This window comes from Fukomys damarensis, unplaced genomic scaffold (genome assembly GCF_012274545.1).
Source record: "Fukomys damarensis isolate Sample0158 unplaced genomic scaffold, DMR_v1.0_HiC HiC_scaffold_6, whole genome shotgun sequence".
Lineage (NCBI taxonomy): Eukaryota > Metazoa > Chordata > Mammalia > Rodentia > Bathyergidae > Fukomys > Fukomys damarensis.
This window is the reverse complement of record NW_022900918.1, coordinates 41787410-41803848: the sequence shown is the minus strand read 5'-3', so window position 1 is coordinate 41803848 and position 16439 is coordinate 41787410. Positions and strand designations below refer to the sequence as shown.

Genomic DNA, 16439 nt, shown 5'->3' with positions numbered 1-16439 from the left:
ACCTTGGTTTTTTTTTTTTTTTTTTTTTTTTTTTAATTTTTTATCTAATGCTTTTGACAACTTTTTAAAAATTGTCTATTAATAGATTGGATGATGTGTGAAACTAACAGACTTTTTAGGTGTAACCATCGAGAGTAGAAGACATCAATGCCATCAGCCTGGCTGTGTATTACCCAGCACATCTAGCCCCTGCCTATTTCTCATGTGGCTTATAAGCTAAGAATGGTCTTTCAATTCTTTTAGATGGTTCAGAGAATAGTGTCTCCTAACACATAAAATTACATTCAGATTTCATTGTTCTCGAAGGCTTGTTAGACACTTCGTGCTCGGGAGCGGCACAGTTGGGACTGAGAGTCTCCCTGCAGCCGAGGGCCAGGGAAGGGTGATGAGTTGAGGTGGGAGCTGCTGCCCAGGCTGGACCGTGTACATGAGGATGAGGCATGGTCACCAGGAGCAGAGAAGGGATTCTGCTTTCTGTCCTGGCTCTGCAGTGGTGCAGATGGAATCTTTTCAGGTCCTCCAAGTGCCTGTGTCCCAGGCAAACTTGTCCTAGAGCCCTGCCACTCTTAAGTGTGACCCTAGTGGTGGTGCAGCTGGTGGGTAGAGGCACAACTAGGAGTACACAGTGCAAGTTGGCCTTGGTCCTGCTTGGGAGCTCATCCCTTGGTTACAGTGAGTGTGGGAGATTGTGCTGACTCTGGGGCTCTGGTCTAAGTTGCATGTGGAGCCCTGCACGGTGAGGAGGGAGGTAGGGAGACCTGGCCACGTCACAGTCCAAGGTGGTCTCCTCACGTTGCCATGTCCATTCTGTGCCTACGTTTTCCTGCCCATCAGTGCCATTTTTTAAAAGCTGTTGGCTGTGCTTTTCTGATCTCTGACTCACTGCAGCATGCTCACTACTGTTCGCTGTTGTCAGGGCTTTTATTTGTCTCGTGTGTCTTATGGCACCTCATTGTTTCTGTATTTGGTTTTGCAGAGCCAGACTGTGCTGCCTGCTAAAATGATCATTTTATGAACTTTGCTTATGTTCTTGGTCTTCGTTTCTTGACAGAGTGAACTTGTCTAGGCTGTCCTTACTCTGGTACCCTCTGAAAATGAAGCCCACAATTTTGTTTGAACTGTATTGTACTTCAGTAGCAAGTGGGCTTTGTTTGGGACGTGTAATTAGCATGAGTTCACTCTGCCCAAAGTTTGTTTCTTTTCATTTAATTTATATATCAAGAAAATGCAAGATGAATATTTATCAGAGTTTACAGCTTTGCATTCTAAAGGCAAATTAAGATGTCAATGTTAATTCCTCATCTTGTGCAGCATACCATTTATTTTTAAGAACATCTTTTTGATTTCTCAAGTCTTGTCTCTGTATAGCTCATTAAATTGGGTTTGGCTTTTTCTTCCAAACATAACTGTGTCTTTATCAGGAGACATGTTGAGTGAGTGTCCAAAGCCCTTTAAGTATCTCATTCCTGAGGTAGAGCTTGTGTGTGTGTGTGTGTGTGTGTGTGTGTGTGGTGCTGATTGTCCCCAGGAAGGAAACCAGCTTTCTGAGTGGTCCTGCGGTAACTCGGAGGCCATGGAGCCAAGGCCTGCATCGCGTGGCCTCTGCGGTGTGGGTGGGGCGGCAGGCTGGGCAGGCGTGGGAGCCCCTCCGCATCTAGCTGTCCACCGCAGCTGGTTCTTGCTCTGCAGGGGTGTTGGGGATGGGCAGACTGGAGCTGATTTTGTCCCTTCATTTAATTCCATGTCCTGTGCCTTCAAGTCCAGCCAGTTCTCTTCTGTTTTATTCAGGTCTTGCACTTGAATTTTGCCAGTACTTCCTGCTTTAATTTGAGTCATAGTTGCTGCTGGAGCCAGAGGCTTTTCTCGAGTGTCATTAGCTGAGTGAGGGGAGGGGTGCATTCCTAGGACAGCATGGAAAGTCTTTCAGAGGAAACCCCCCGCCCAGATGCTGCAGAGTGTCAGCATGTAATACTCCTCCAGGTTTTCCTAAGCAAGGCCAAAACCCAGACTAAAACGCGGCTGTTGGGATGGTGAGTGGACAGGGCGCCGGTACTTCACTCATAGTGCCACATGTCAGCACAGAACCTGGCTTGCTGCTAAGCCGAGATGCGCTTTGGGAAGCTGGTTGCTCTAAATGCCATGGGCAATTTCAGTACATGTTTGTTTTGCTATGATTTTACTGAGGCTAAAGGATGGGTTATTAAAAGTAATCGCAGCTAGCATAGACTAGTTTCAATGAAGTCTGAAGTTAGCATAATTTGAGATTCTTCAGACTTTACATAAAACATGATTTTGAGAAGTTAAACAGGAAGATGCCTTTTGAAAAAAGTTTAGTATGCTGATTTTTAAAATTACTATCCCAAATTTTCATTAGAAATTGAATATGCTTTAGAGAAGTTAGTTATGGAGCCAGGATGATTAACTGCTTCTTGAATGAAGATTTACTGTAAATTTGTTGACGTTTGTGTCACCTTCAGATAGATAGTCAGTTCGGCAGAGCAGAGTCCAGGCTGGGATGTGAACGGATGGTAATCTGGTGTTTTTGTGTTGTGCAGCCTGAGAAATGCCAGCGGCCTGACGGCAGCAGACATTGCCCAAACCCAGGGCTTCCAAGAGTGTACCCAGTTTCTCTTGAGCCTCCAGAGTGGCCACCTGAACCGTTTCTGTCATAATGGCACCGTGAGCCGGGGGCATGAGAACGTGTTTCCCAGTCGCATTAGTTTGGGAACAAATCGAAAGAGGTGCTTGGAAGACTCGGAACCCTTGGGTGTGAAGAAAGCTAGAGCCGGAGGTGAGACTGGAGGTGAGACCCTAGGCGTGGGCAGCAGCTCTGGTGGGGGTGGGACAGGTCAGGCGGGACTGTGTCCCTGCAGTTTCTCAGCACCTGAGTTCAGGACAATGCCCCCACTCCGTACTGGGGAAGGAAGAGGCTTTTTACTTGTATCTGTTCAAAATATAACCATTAAAAGGATTTTTTTGTTGTTGTTGTTGTTGCTTGCAAATGTTCCCAGGTTTATAAAAGTTGTTGATGATCTGGCAGGAAAACATTTTTTCATATTTGGGACCGTGACTTTTCTATACAGTTACCATGGGCCGAGTCCTGGGCCTGCATGGCAGTGTGAATCTATCCGCCAGTGTGAGTCTGGGAGAGCCTGCCTGAGACAGCTGTCAGCTGGGCAGAGGAGAGTGGCCCACGGGGCGAGAACACCAGCAACCAAGTCCTCATGGGGTGGCCAGACGTCTGCTAGCCACAGAGGCCTGGAGGTCATCATCACCTTCAGGCTTTCTGTGGGGCAGCGCTGGGTTTTCTTCATCACTTGGGCCTCTCATGACCTGGGCTTTTCCTGTCGAGCTGATGAGTATGTTTCACAGCTGTTTAAATCCCACCACGGTGAAGATGTAATTTGTAGAAATGAGTGTGTGAACTTAAATGTAATTATTGATCAAAATTAAGACTTCTAAGTTGTGGACCTAATAATTTATAGAATGATGCCATAAACATCATGCACATGGCATGAAGGTACCAGTGATCTGAGTGGTGGCTGTTAATGGTGAAGTGTTGCTCAGTGCTGTCATTTGTACCATGTTCCAGTAGATGTTTTTTTGGTACCGGGGATCAAACTCTGGACCTTGTGCTTGCAAGGCAAACACGGCATCACTGAGCTACATCCCTGCCCTCTATTAAACTATATTTTAAAACCCTTTAAGGGTGTCTTTTTAAAAACCTTTGTACTTTCACTTACAGCCTGCTTGTGAACTGTTTTGTGAACTGGCTTTAAGTATTGGCCTTTTTCATGCCCTCATGTGTCAGTTGTACATGTCTATTCACTTAGTATAAATATGATCTACACTTTGTCATCACTGTTGATAAATCTTAAATTGTGTTCACTGTTTTCTTTCACGTTACTTCGCATTCTAATCACACTCAGCAGTGCCAGCCCTGAGGAACTCTTAACACTGACCCTGAGAGTGGTTGTTAGCTGAGTTGGCCGTGCTTCGTCGTACAGGAGTAGTGACATCATGCTCATGCTCAGAGCATTTCATTTCCTCCCGGCTGCATGATCACTTTGCAAATCAAACTGTGAGAAGTTCGGGGGGTGTGGAGAACTCACTGTGCAGCCGGGCTGTTAATTCAGATGGAACGGGGCTGACCTAGCGCCTCTTGGTTCTGGGGGTAATGATTGTACAGCTCTAAGGGTGACCAGTGTGCCGAGTGCTGGACCTTTCTTGTGAAGAAGATACAGTAGGATCTGTGTGTTTTGAGACAGTTTCATTCTGGACAGCAGAACTCAGACTCAGTCCTCCTTCAGCCTCCAGTGTGTACCACTGCACCAAGCTGCTCCCCTGATCCCTCCTCATCTGCTCCCCACAGCTGCAGTGGCCGTCACACTCCCTGGTGGTTCACTTCTCTTGTAGTTACACATCCCTGTTGTGACCCATGTGTCACAGGTGTACATGTCCCTTCTGTCACTTGTTTTCTTGTTTTCTGTCACGAACTGTGTGAAATGTGGAGTGTTGGGACCAGTTCTCTTCAGCCAGTTTTTAGTTTGCAATTCAAAGGTACCTTGCTTTACTGTTTTTACTGTCATCTTGGTATTTGTTTTGATTTACTATTTTAATGTGTATGTATTAAGTTTACTCAATCTTGATAAATTATGTTCACACGTCAGGGTAAATGTAAGGATTTTATTTCCTCATGTGACATGTGAAATACTTTTTAAAGTAACTTGATTCTAAGGTGGAGAGGTTTGTTTTGGCTGTCTGTAGAGGTTTCAGTCCCACTTGCCTGGCTCCAAGCAGCTCGGGGGGAGGGGGCAGCCCCCAGCCAGGGAGCCCAGGTGTGCAGAGCAGTCAGGGGAAGCAGGGGGTGGGCCCCACCCCTTCCCAGGCCCAGCTGTGCCCCAGGACTTGCTTCCCTCAGGCTCCACCCCAACTCTGAACTGTCCACCTCCTACAGCCTGGCCCCCGAGAGCATGAAGCTTTGGGGGCCTAGATACAAACTGTGCCACTTCATGTGTGAAGATATTTTATAAAACTGAAGTTTCCTTTTTTTCCTGGTTGTTTATAAAAATTTTCAGGTGCCTGGGATATTTTAGCTGTATAATAAAGAAAGATACAGAGGTTGGGCCTTATTAATTAAACACTCCATTCTGTTTTCCTGAATTCCGAAGTTATATTGATATGTGGTGTGAACTGTGTACATATTTGTGGGTGGGTTTTGTTTTTCTCTGTAGTCTTATTTCTTAGTCGCTCCCCATACACACATAATAGGCAGATATTTATATAATGTGAGGTAGACTGACAGACCCACATTTTCAAGGGAAAAATAAAAGAATGTGGTTAAGATTAGAAACTTTGTATCCAAGATTCTACTCCAGTTTAAAAGTACTAATAGATTGGCTGACAACCTGAAAATTGGCCTATGACCTGTTTAAAGACCAGTTGGGTTTAAATCCAGGAGATGGACGATAGCAGTGAGTTCTCACACCAGCTCTGGTGCTGAGGTTTATGCCTGTCGTTTTCAACAACACTCCTGCACGGTGCACTCGCTATTTCATGGATGAGACAGAGCTTGCATGACCTGAGTTTTAAGTGTGCACATACGCCCTGCTCTGACTGCAGAATACCCACCCAAGAGGCCAGTCCCAGAGCAGGCTGAGCAGCACACCACCTCAGTGTAGACAATAACAAGTCACACTACAGCTTGACCCAGAAACAGCTGAGAAAAGGATCTAAGGATATTGACTGGTAAAGAGCAGGTGTTTAGAGACAACTCAGCGTCCTTGTTCCCCTCAGTAACTAAGTGCTGGACAGTTAGAAATTCAGGGAGGAAAGTCTACACAGATGCAGGGCAGTATTAGTAACTGCAAATCTAATTAGGTTTGAAATCCTAGAAGTAGAACTTCAGATCAATTGCCTCAGATTTTCAACTTACAAAAACCAATATAAATGATGAAATCATGCAATGATCAAGTTGGGTGAAGCATAAAGCCAAACTGGACGTAGACATTTGAACACATCTGTTCCCCTTCCCTAACTTGGCTTCAGGGTCTATCAGCCAAACTTAGTGACAGCAGCCCACTTGCTCAGGTGCTTCTTTCATAACAGCTGGTGTTTGAACTTGCAACACATATTTAAGAATTTGGGATCTTCTGGGAGCACAACTTTAACCCAGCTTTCCATAACAGTTTTGTTTTTTTTTTAACTTATGGTACATGACACTGCAATAAAAGCAACAAAATGCTTTAATCTATTTTTTTGTGCAGAAGCCAAAACAACCTCTCCAATATATAAAGGAGCTGGAAAGTTAATTTCCTGAGAAAGAAATACACAACTAGACCCCCAGCATTTTAGTACCCAAGACAGCTGAGATTAGCCCATTTATCAAAACTTCCGCGTACTACAGTTGTCTTTCTGAACTTGGTGTGTTTTGCAAAATCTTTGTTGAAATGCAAGGGATTGACATTTCCAGTTAATTCTGAAGGCAGCCACGTCCTCTGTGTGAAGGCCCTGCTGAGTTGGGCCCAATCTCCCACTCTCACATGCAAGTGCTCCCAAGTGGTGCTGTCTGTTCAATGCTGGTCAATTCAAGCAGAATCTCCTCTGAAGTCTACCACCAAAGCCAATGGCTGGGTATTCCTGGGAACATCTTCAATATCTTCACATTTCATCAGTAGGGTCTAAGCCTGCTTCTGTTTTCAAACATCAGAATATACTTTCGGGAGCTGCAGAAAAGTTTCTGAAATTGATGACTATTCAATTCGACACTAGTTCCCTACTGTTACTGGATAAGGCAAGGAGAAAGGGAGAAAGGTGAACCACTCTAAAAGCACATTTTTTTGCCTTTATAGGGTCCTAGCAGGGTCAAAGAGCTCCATAATCTGACCATACCGCCGCTATATACTCTAAAGATGGCTGGTGGGGTCTTCTCTTCCTAGATCAGGACGTCCATGGGTAAAACAGTACCAGCCTCCCTAAATTCTGAGGAATTTTTGTAAACTAATCTTTCATACATGGCAGCTCTTGTTGGCGTCTTTTCCAAAGCTGATCACACCTCCCTCCTGGCGCAGGAGACTGTCCGGTGGAGTCCTGCTCAGTCCTCACAAGCCAGTGTCTGTGTCTGTTTTGTTCTGGTTTTGAGACAGTCTCTGGGTAGCTTATGCTGGCCTCCTGCCTCAGCCTCCCAACCTCGAATTACAGTCTTGCAATACCATGCTTGCCATAAAATGTGTATTTGTAAAGCAACTCAGAAAACTTTCTAGTTAAGCCAACTCTTAGAGGTCGTTGTGAATTGTGCTCTTTCTGTGTTACTGTTCAGGGCTAGGCGTCTGGAGTGAGCTTCCTGTGGAAAGAAAGCAGTGTCTATGGCAGTAACCACTCAGGTGTGGTCCACTGGAAATCCCAAAGATAGAAAATACCTTCAGCGAAGAATGATGAGGTTCCTGCACTGATTACAACTGCCGGGGGGAGCAGTTCAGACTTTCAAAAACATCACACGTTAAGAGTCACACTAGAGGGCCGGGGATTTAGCTCCGTGGTTTGGTGGCCTGCCTCGCAAGTGCGCGGACCCAAGTTCAATCCCCAGTACCAAAAAAACAAAAACAAAAAAGAGTCACACTGGCGCCGGACATGGTGGCGCACGCCTGTAATCCCAGCACTCGGGAGGCTGAGGCAGGAGGATCGCTGTGAGTTCGAGACCAGGCTGGGCTACATAGTTACAGGTCAGTCTCAACTATATAATGAGACCCTGTCTCAAAAAACAAACAAAAAAAACAACACACACACACACTAGAAAATCTGAAAGGAGGGAACAGTGCAGATGTGCACTGAGGTGTGGGCCATGAATTGGGTGGGGTAATCTCAGTTCTTCACAGTTGGTTTTAACCAGCAGTTTCCTCAGAAGGGATTTATTTAGTCTGTTCGTGATGGCTGGGCAAGCACGTGGCTCTGCTTCCAGACCACTTGGTGGCATATGAACAAACCATCACATAAGTTAGATTTCTTTTGGAGACGGTCTCAATATATAGTCCAGGCTGGCCTTGAAGTAGCAGCTATCCTCCTGCCTAGCTTTGGTGCTAGGAGAAGCGGGCGGGTTTGGGGTGGCTCCATCCACTGGCCACGTACGTGGCCCTGACAGCTTGTGAGAGACTCCCAGTGACCCTGGTTCAAATGAAGCTATCCCTTGTGGGAAGGGACATCTCCGTCATTGGGCTGCTCTTCAGACTGGCCCAGTGCCATGTTGACCTGCACACTGTGGAGTACATCTGTGGCTGGGCTCAAACGCATCCATGATGGAGGTGCTTGATACAAAACCACCTCTAGGGAAAGGCCACAGCACACACTGGGGCCAAGCTCGGCAGTACAGAGGGCCTTGGTGTGCTCTCCCAGGATGTACTCAAAGGAGAGGGCCTGTCCTGTGGAGCTCAGAGACGGTGTGCTGACCGAGAGCAGCGTGGCCCTGCCTGCTGGGTAGTGGGGTCTGCTGGTGCCTGAGAGCGAGCAGTTTGCATTTTGTGCCCACCAGTTCAGCCACACGAAGTGAGCACTGCTTGTGTGCTGCAAACGAGACCGGCCACCTAGGCCCTTGCCCAGCACTGCTGCCTCTCCGCCACCTGCTGTGCACACTCCATCCTGGACCCCAAGTCCTACAAAGGCCACCTTGCAGCAGAGGAACCTTTATTTTGTGTCTCAAATGCAGGCTGGCCTGGAATGGTGGCAGTCCTGCCTCTGCCTTTGGAGTGCTGGGAATAACAGGGCGCTACCATGCTGGTTTTCCTAAGTGGAGGATAGGCTTTGGGGTGAAAGCGTCAGGAATGAGGGTGAGGTGTCCTGGCCCTAGCAGCCCTTGCCAGCACACCAGAAGCAGACTGGGGACCTGGCAGAATCTTGGCCATCACTGGGGCTCGTCCCAGAAGTCCCTGTGAGGGTTGGGGCCTGGAGCAGCAAGGACAGCCTGACTGGGCTGTGGTGCATGAGGTGCCACTGAGCCCGTCCCCCCTGGGCGCCTCGGTGTCCAGTTGTGATATGGCCAGCCCCTGACCCTTGCCATGCCTTTGGACTTTGTCCTGCTGAGCTGGCTTTCTGGTCCAGCCTGTGAGTTCAGGGGCAGTGCAGAAGGGGGCTGCTGAACCACCTTGCCCTGGCCCCAAGATCAGGCACAGCAGCTAGCAGTGGGGCGGGGGTCCCCATCTCGGTTTGAGATACTAGACCACTCCCTGTAGCTGGAAGTGGGCAGGAAGAGGACAGGAGAAGGTGCTTCCCTCTCCCTAGCTTGGATCGAGAAAAGTTGCCAGCTTGGAGATGTTTTGTTTCCCATCTGCCGACTGCCTTAGCGTAGTGTTATGTTTAGCAGCTCTTTCATTCAGCAGTGGCAATGTCAGTGGGCTTGGGGAAAACATGGTGGCACCCACATCCCACCATCTTGGATTCTCAGAGGGCAGGTTGACTTGATGGCTTTGAACATAGGGTTGAACAGTGAATCGCTGCAGTGGGACACCTGTCTCTGCCAGGTGCAAGTGTCTGTCTAGGTCCAGGGCCTGCTGCCTGGCTCCTGTGCCCCCTGGTGGCCTCCTGAGCCTAACCCTCACGTTTGGTTGAACCCCAGTGAGCAGGTGTCTCATTATGCAGCCTATGCATTTTCCTGGCTCTCGAGTGGGCTCTCGGGTTTGCTGTGGCCCCTGGGCTCAGTGTGCAAAAGGCAGCACTGCAGCTTTGATGATCCTGTGTTCTGTTCATCTTGACTGTTAGGTTTTGACAGCTGCCTCTCAGGAAAGTTGTAAAAGGGACCTCCTGATGGGCCCCCTGTTGGCGTTGGAGTCCCATGGAGTGGTGGCTCTTCCTCCTGCCCAGTTGGTTTTGTGTGAGCTGCGCTGTTCTTGCCTGGTGAATGCTGGTTTGGAGCTAAAGGTGGGGCCCTATGGAGCCCTGGTTTGGGGCAGCAGAGGCGTGAGAAAAACCTCAGATAGAGGTGGTGTGGAGCTTCTGGTCTCAGGGCACCTGCACTCAGGATGCTATGGGCCTGGCACCTTGGCACTTCTGCTTTTCCCAGCTGAGCAAGCTGCACTCCTTTTCTGCCATGTCCTGATCCTGGGAATTGATTTCCCGTGCCATGGTGAGCACCACGGAGGAGCCAGCTCACCTGTATTTACTGGAATAATAATGGCAAAGCTGTCTTCTGTTTGTGAGGTTTACTTGAAGTATTTGGCACCAAGAGGAGTTTTGTGTATTCTTTGGCCCAGAAGTAACTATTTGTTCTATTCTATGTAAGAACCGTTAAGTGCCAGATGCTTCTGTGAGGGTGTTAATTAACACATTCATGACAGGAGACAGTGAAAGCAACCTAGGCTGCTGTGGGGAATTTGGTCCCAAGAGTTAGAATACATGCAGCCGTTCCATGAAGCAAACATTGTCAGGAAGTTAGGTGGTGTGGCACTCATGTCATATAAACGAGTGAAGGCCCAACTGCTTTTTTCTAGGATTCTCTTTGGTTAAAAAAATTCTGATTAAAATTCAGAGCTGAGCATCCAGTGGGAGTGGCTGCTGAGAGTCCATGAGGGAGAGGCAGGTGTGGCCGGCTAGAGCCCAGCGTTCTATGTGTTTCTGGTCTTGTGTTTGGTGCTCTGGCCCCTGTGCTTGGCTGGGTCAGCCTCACAGCCACTGCTCTTGAGTTTCCGCTTCCTGTGGTTTGGTTTGGTTTTTGTTAGTGAAATTAGGGATTTTTTTTTTAAAATGCAAAAGTTTAAAAGTTTTATGTTATTGAAGAATCACCTAAGTATTTCTTTTGAAAACTTTTTTGTTTGTTTTTTTGGTACTGGGGATCAAACTCGGGACCTTGCACTTGCGAGGAAGGCAGCAGAACCACTGAGCTAAATCCCCATCCCTTGTGTACTAAATTTTAAAAAGTTTAGAATTGCCTCTAGGTTGTATAACATCTTTGTTTTCAAGGACAGCCTTAAAACTAGGTAGAATCTCGGGAAAAGCTCTGGAGTTCTGGGAAAAGCCCTTTTGATTGAGGGACAGTTCCTCTGCAGCATATGAAGTTGGTTAGTGGCCTTTGCTTTTTTGAGTCATGCCAGTTTTAAAGCATGCGACACTGACACAAAGGGACAAAGCGTGTGCACTCTCCTCACCCGCACAGAGGAACCTGAAAGTCTCTGTTTTCCCCGCAGCTCCGGGTGTGGACTGTGCCATGCCACTGGCTAATGGCGAGACGGAGGACGAGCCCGACAGGATGCACGTCGATAGAGAGTTTGCCGCTGTAACAGGTGGGAGTGGACAGTTTCCTGTTGGCTGCAACAACAGCCCAGTGCTCGAAGACACGGCGCAACAGGAGAGTGGTTCTGTTGGACCACAAGAAATAGAAATATATACTGTTTCCGCAATGCAGACCCCTTGTCGTTGCAAGAATCAGTATGCATATTATTTCTAACATGCATTGTTCTCAAGCTGTTTTGCACTTTGTCGTCCAGTGTCTTTTTAGAATGTTCTATCGCCACATGCGCACTTCAGCCAGGTTTGCAGGAAGAAGTGTTTCTGTGGCACTCTTGGTATGAGAAAGATAAATGCAGTCTTCCTGTTTTGATTTGGCTTTTGCTTAATGTGCCTTGCTTACTTGTAATGAGGTTTGCAGTTTTAATGTTCTGATGTGACCTTTGGGCAAATGTACCCAACCTGTTATTGCTTGTATTTTCAAGGCAGTAAACAGGAAGGAGGACAGTTGGCAGCAAACATTGAGAACTGGTAAATACCGTGGTCCTGGTTGTCACCCACTAACGCGACAGGGTCTCTGGCCCCACTCTCGGTTGCTCTGGTGTCCGGCATCCCTTGCAGTGTGCTGAAACTGAAATGCTGGGCATCGCTGGCCTGCTGGGAATGCTCACAGTTAGCCTGCATGTTTCCAGTCTTTTAAAGGCACAAGCTCGATTCCCTGTAGCATTTGGAACAGTGATGGTGAGCCTGTGGGCACACGTGCTGCAGTGGGCTGTTTGTCACTGAACCTGAAAGGGTTGCCATCTCTGGTGTAGATTGTCTCCAGAAGATGGATCTATTCAGCTAATGCTTTTTTCTACCATTCTTTTATTTAGGTGACCCAGAAACATTTTAGCCTTTTTCTTAATATGTTAATATATTTACAAATTCTCAGTTTTTAAGTTTCATTATGTATTTATGATGAATTCTTCACTGGGAATAAAGATCATATATTTTCTTTCACAAACCGACAGGAAAATACCATTTCTGTTCATTTTGGAAGGGAAATGCATACATCTTCCCCCAAGCGACAGGACTGCTACGGGTAGTATCACCATTTTGTCAATTTTGGCCAATTTTTCATGGGCAGTCCCGATTGGCCTGCTCTTCAGGAAGATGGCACCGCGTCATGCCTTTGAATCCAGCGCCCTCCCCTGGCTTTGCTCCAGGCCTGGGCAGGGTGGTACAGGCCTCCTGTCCTGAGGAACAAGTGCCCCAGAGGTCAGGCTGTTAATGTGCACACCTTCGCTGCCCTTGCGTCTGTTCTGTCACAGGCCTGGTTTTCAGGAATGGTGCAGTTTTGAGACGCTGTCCAAGTTGTGGCTTCATGTTTTGATGCCAGTGCAGGGCCCGATCCCTGGCCTCCTGGTGGGTTTGCAGGAGTGGGCGCTGTGCAGAAGGCAGGGGCACTGGGCAGGCCAGGATGTGCAGAAGCCTTGCTCGAGGCTCGCAAGGGAGGCCTGGTTTTCACACCCAGGTTACTAGGTTTTCCAGGACAAATGAGGTTGTTACACTGATTCGGTTTACTTTAGTTGGGTGTTAGAGAACACTGTACTTACTTTAATCCACGAAAACTGACACATGCAGTGAGTGCTAATAACAGTGATTGCCATCGTCTCGATACATGTATGCAAAATGACTGGTTCATTTTTTAAAAGAATGATATAAAATTTCCTCTGGGAACAACTGATTTCATTGTTTTTATTTAGTCCTTGATACGTGTTCTCTAATCTTGAGTTTGTACTCAACACAAAAACCATCACTTAACTGACAAAAAAGTCACTTGGAGAATTTATAGCACTTTCTGAACTATATTTGTTGCTTCAGTTGCAAAAACAATAAAAGATGGTGAGGCTATTTGTGAGGGCTTTGTGCACTGAACAGCCACAGCCAGGGTGTCCCCTCTTGGCAGTGCCCGCAGGACTCACGCACACACTGCTGGTTCTGCTGGTAAGGAGAGGAGGCCCGCCATGGGACATGATGCCCATTGGAATGGGGGTTTACAGGGCACCCTAACCCAGCGGCACAAGCACAAGCTGTGTGTGAACACAGTACCGTGCCACGCTGGCCCAGAGCATCAGGGTAAAAGGGTTGCTGAGCAGAGGGCAGTTTGAGATCACTCTGCACCGCTGTGTGAGGCCTGTGCCTTTGCAGGGTTTCCTGAGTCCCAGTACACAAGATGAGATGCGTCTGTCCCAGCATGCCCCATGCTTGGTGGTGGGGCTTCTCCCTAGGGCGCCCTACACTCTGGCATCTGTGCATTCAGACTGAACATCTGCATCTTCCCAGACCTCTGCCTTTTCAGAGCACCCTAGCACGGCGAGGCCCTGAGTGCTACACTCAGAAGAAACCGCCCCCCTGTGGCTGGGCCCTGGCCTGTGAGGGTGCATGCAGCTTCAGCGTGCACAGCCCTGCTGCCCTTCCCCTGTCCCTGCGTCGCGGAGGAGCATGTGGCCCATGTGCACTGAGGGACCCGTGGCTGCCGTCCTGGTCTGGGGTGCTCCCGGCTGATTTGGGCACTCCGGGGTGCAGAGTGGGCTTCTTTACACGCTGCATGTAGCTTCCCCTTTGGCCCTACAGAAGTTTTCTGTTTTAACCCCAAGTGGAAAATGTGACCTTCAGGTGTGACCCATCTCTCGAGGTGATTTTTAAAACCGGTCTTTGAAAGAAGTAAAAATGAGAACAGCTTTTTGGGTATCTTTTCCATGCAGTGTTTTGCCAGCTTGGATTTTTAAAATTTGATTACTTCTACTCCTGGAATGCATGCATTTTTCTGTCGTACCAGGCAGATACTGTGGGGTTTATTTGGAAGCTTCTCTATACATATTTAAAGGAACTGGTTGGTTTAAAACAAAAAATCTGGGTAGAACTATAGCCGCGGCGCAACGTTTTGTAGTTTCTCCTCCAGTTGGTACTGAACTTTGGTGACAGGTGTATTTCTTAATGCAGATGTGAGAAACGGTAGCTCCATGTCAAGCACACTGACAAATGGCGGTGTCGGCAGTGGACACTTGGACTTCCCCCGCACGAGCCACCTCAATGGGACGGACAGCGGGAGTGACCCGCAGGCCACAGCCCCCGGGCTCAGCAATGGACTGGCCCTGGGGCGGCCGCTCACCAGCCGCCAGGGTGTGGCCTGTGCACACGGAAACGCAGAGCTGGAAGGGACCCGGAGCGCCAGCCCCGAGATGTGTGGCACTCTGCACCTGAGCGGCAGCCCGAGCAGCCTTGTGGCCAGCCGGCCGGCGTGGCTGGAGGATCCGGACCCAGGGGAGAGCTTGCATTATGGACACTACCATGGCTTCGGAGACACGGCTGAGAGCCTGCCGGAGCTGAGCAGTGTGCTGGAGCACTCGAGCTGTGTGCGGGTGGAGCAGCGCTATGCCAGCGCCGTGCTGGGTGCCCTGCACCTGCACCCTGGCTCCTGAGCGTGGCCCTTCCTCTCGCTCCCTCCGTCACGCCGCCTGTCCTCTTATGACACACTTTTGCAGTTTCATTTTTCTGACACCGGTCTCAATGTTTTTTTAAGACGTGATCACCAGAAATTGTCCATTTTCTTTGGTAGTTGAATTACACCAAGATGGCGCGGGCCTGGGCGAGGCCTCTGGTGAGCTGCTGCTGCCCGTAGGTTCTGCCGAGACTTCTGGACGAAGCCGCCCTCAGTGTCTCGGTGAGGCGGGTGCTGTAGCAGAGCTTTGGGGTGTTGGCCACCCCGAGAGCGCAGCAAGAGCAGGCTGGCCTGATGCACACGTGTGGCACCTCTCCAAGCTGTCTCTGGATTTTTACTGATAATAGTTTCCTTTATACACAGTAGAAGCTAGTATTTGTAGGAACTGTCAGGTCAAAATATTTAACTATTTTGACTTTTTTCTTTATTTTTTGGGGGGGTTTTCTGCTTTAAAATATATACCACTCTATATCTACATATCCAGTTATCAGAATTTTTAATCTCTAAAACACCATTAAGTTCATGGTTTTATAGAAATTAGCTTTTATTTAGCAACTAGTGGTCACACTGTGAAAATATTGTAATGAGTTCTTTTCTGATTTTTGTAGTAACATAATGTCAAATGAAAAGCTGGTGTTCCGAGAGTATACTGACATTTCGTTTTAAACTGTTCTTCACAGATGGAATAAAAACCTGCGGTTGGTTGTGGCCAGAGTGAGTCTCTCCGGGTGGTGGGCGGCAGTGGGAGGCGGGCGCTGTCCACACATGTGTGGCGGGTGTCCCAGCTGCCTAGGCTTGTGGATATTAAAGTGATTGTAACCCTTTTAAGGAATAAATTCTAGTTAGAATATGACACCAGAAGGGCCCAGGATTTAGCTCAGTGGTTCCGCTGCCTGCCTCGCAAGCCCAAGGTCCTAAGTTCAATACCCAGTATCCCAAAACAAACAAAAAAAATTGGCAGCAGAGCAGCCCTTCTGGCAACCTGCGTGTTATTCAAAGTGTTTCTGTGAAGCCCAGACCAGCACAAGGGAGCGTCCACCACCGAAGTGTCAGCAGTTGCTCAGAGAGCAGAAGGTTTGGGTGCACCGCATGTCCCCCAGAAACTATCTCCAGCTCGGGCCCCAAGGCCACCACCCACCTGGAGTCTGAATAGGAGAGGAAACCCCAGGCCCGCATGGATGGGCACTGGACTTGGTCGGAGCCCTCTTGCTAGGCAGTGCCTGCTGGGAAGCGGGAAGTGGATCTCAGGGCAGTGAAGAGCAAAACGTCAGACTATCCAGGCACTTGTTAAATGTATGGCGGCTTCAAAGTCTGTGATGGGGCAGCATCCACACTTTTGCTGGGGTCCGTATAGAGCTGGGCCGTGACTGAGTGCTTACCAGTGTCCCAGGTCCTAGCTGGAGACTGGAAGGAAGCTGTGAAGAGGGGTGACACGATGGCTGCCACCCCGGTAGGCTGCAGGGAGATGGAGGAGGCCGGCAAGGAGCACCCCAGCTCTTGTGGCTGTGAGAGAGAACACTTTGGTTTTCTTGGGCTTTGGAGCAGCTCGCTGGCTCACAGATGCTTTGGCCAGAAGACCCTTTCCCGAGCTTGTTCTTGGGTACTTCAAACACAGTTGGAGTAAGAAGCAAATTCCATTTAGAGTGGCGCTGTACTGAGGAGCTATATGGGAATGTACTTTAAAATGTGTTCAAGACCTCCACACCGAAAGTTCCAGAACATTGTGGAGAGAAGACAAGTGTGT

The 16439-nt window shown here is 48.5% G+C and overlaps 1 protein-coding gene and 1 pseudogene across 3 annotated transcripts in view; one reads left to right on the top strand and one right to left on the bottom strand.

Annotated features, from left to right (window-relative positions):
* Ankrd10 (ankyrin repeat domain 10) overlaps nt 1-15450 on the top strand; it is a 24458-nt gene extending 9008 nt beyond the window's left edge. The window contains exons 3-5 of one of the 3 annotated variants that reach the window (XM_010619971.2): nt 2556-2791; nt 11169-11264; nt 14197-15450. In XM_010619971.2, coding sequence (XP_010618273.1) covers nt 2556-2791; nt 11169-11264; nt 14197-14675 — 811 coding nt within the window. In that variant the 3' untranslated portion in view covers nt 14676-15450. Of the gene's footprint in view, nt 1-2555; nt 2804-11168; nt 11265-14196 lie in introns of those variants that run through there. The other 2 variants (XM_010619970.3, XR_779361.3) reach the window with 2 other exon arrangements.
* Nucleotides 6100-6649, bottom strand: LOC117285105 (annotated as a pseudogene).
* Nucleotides 15451-16439: the final 989 nt, after the last annotated feature.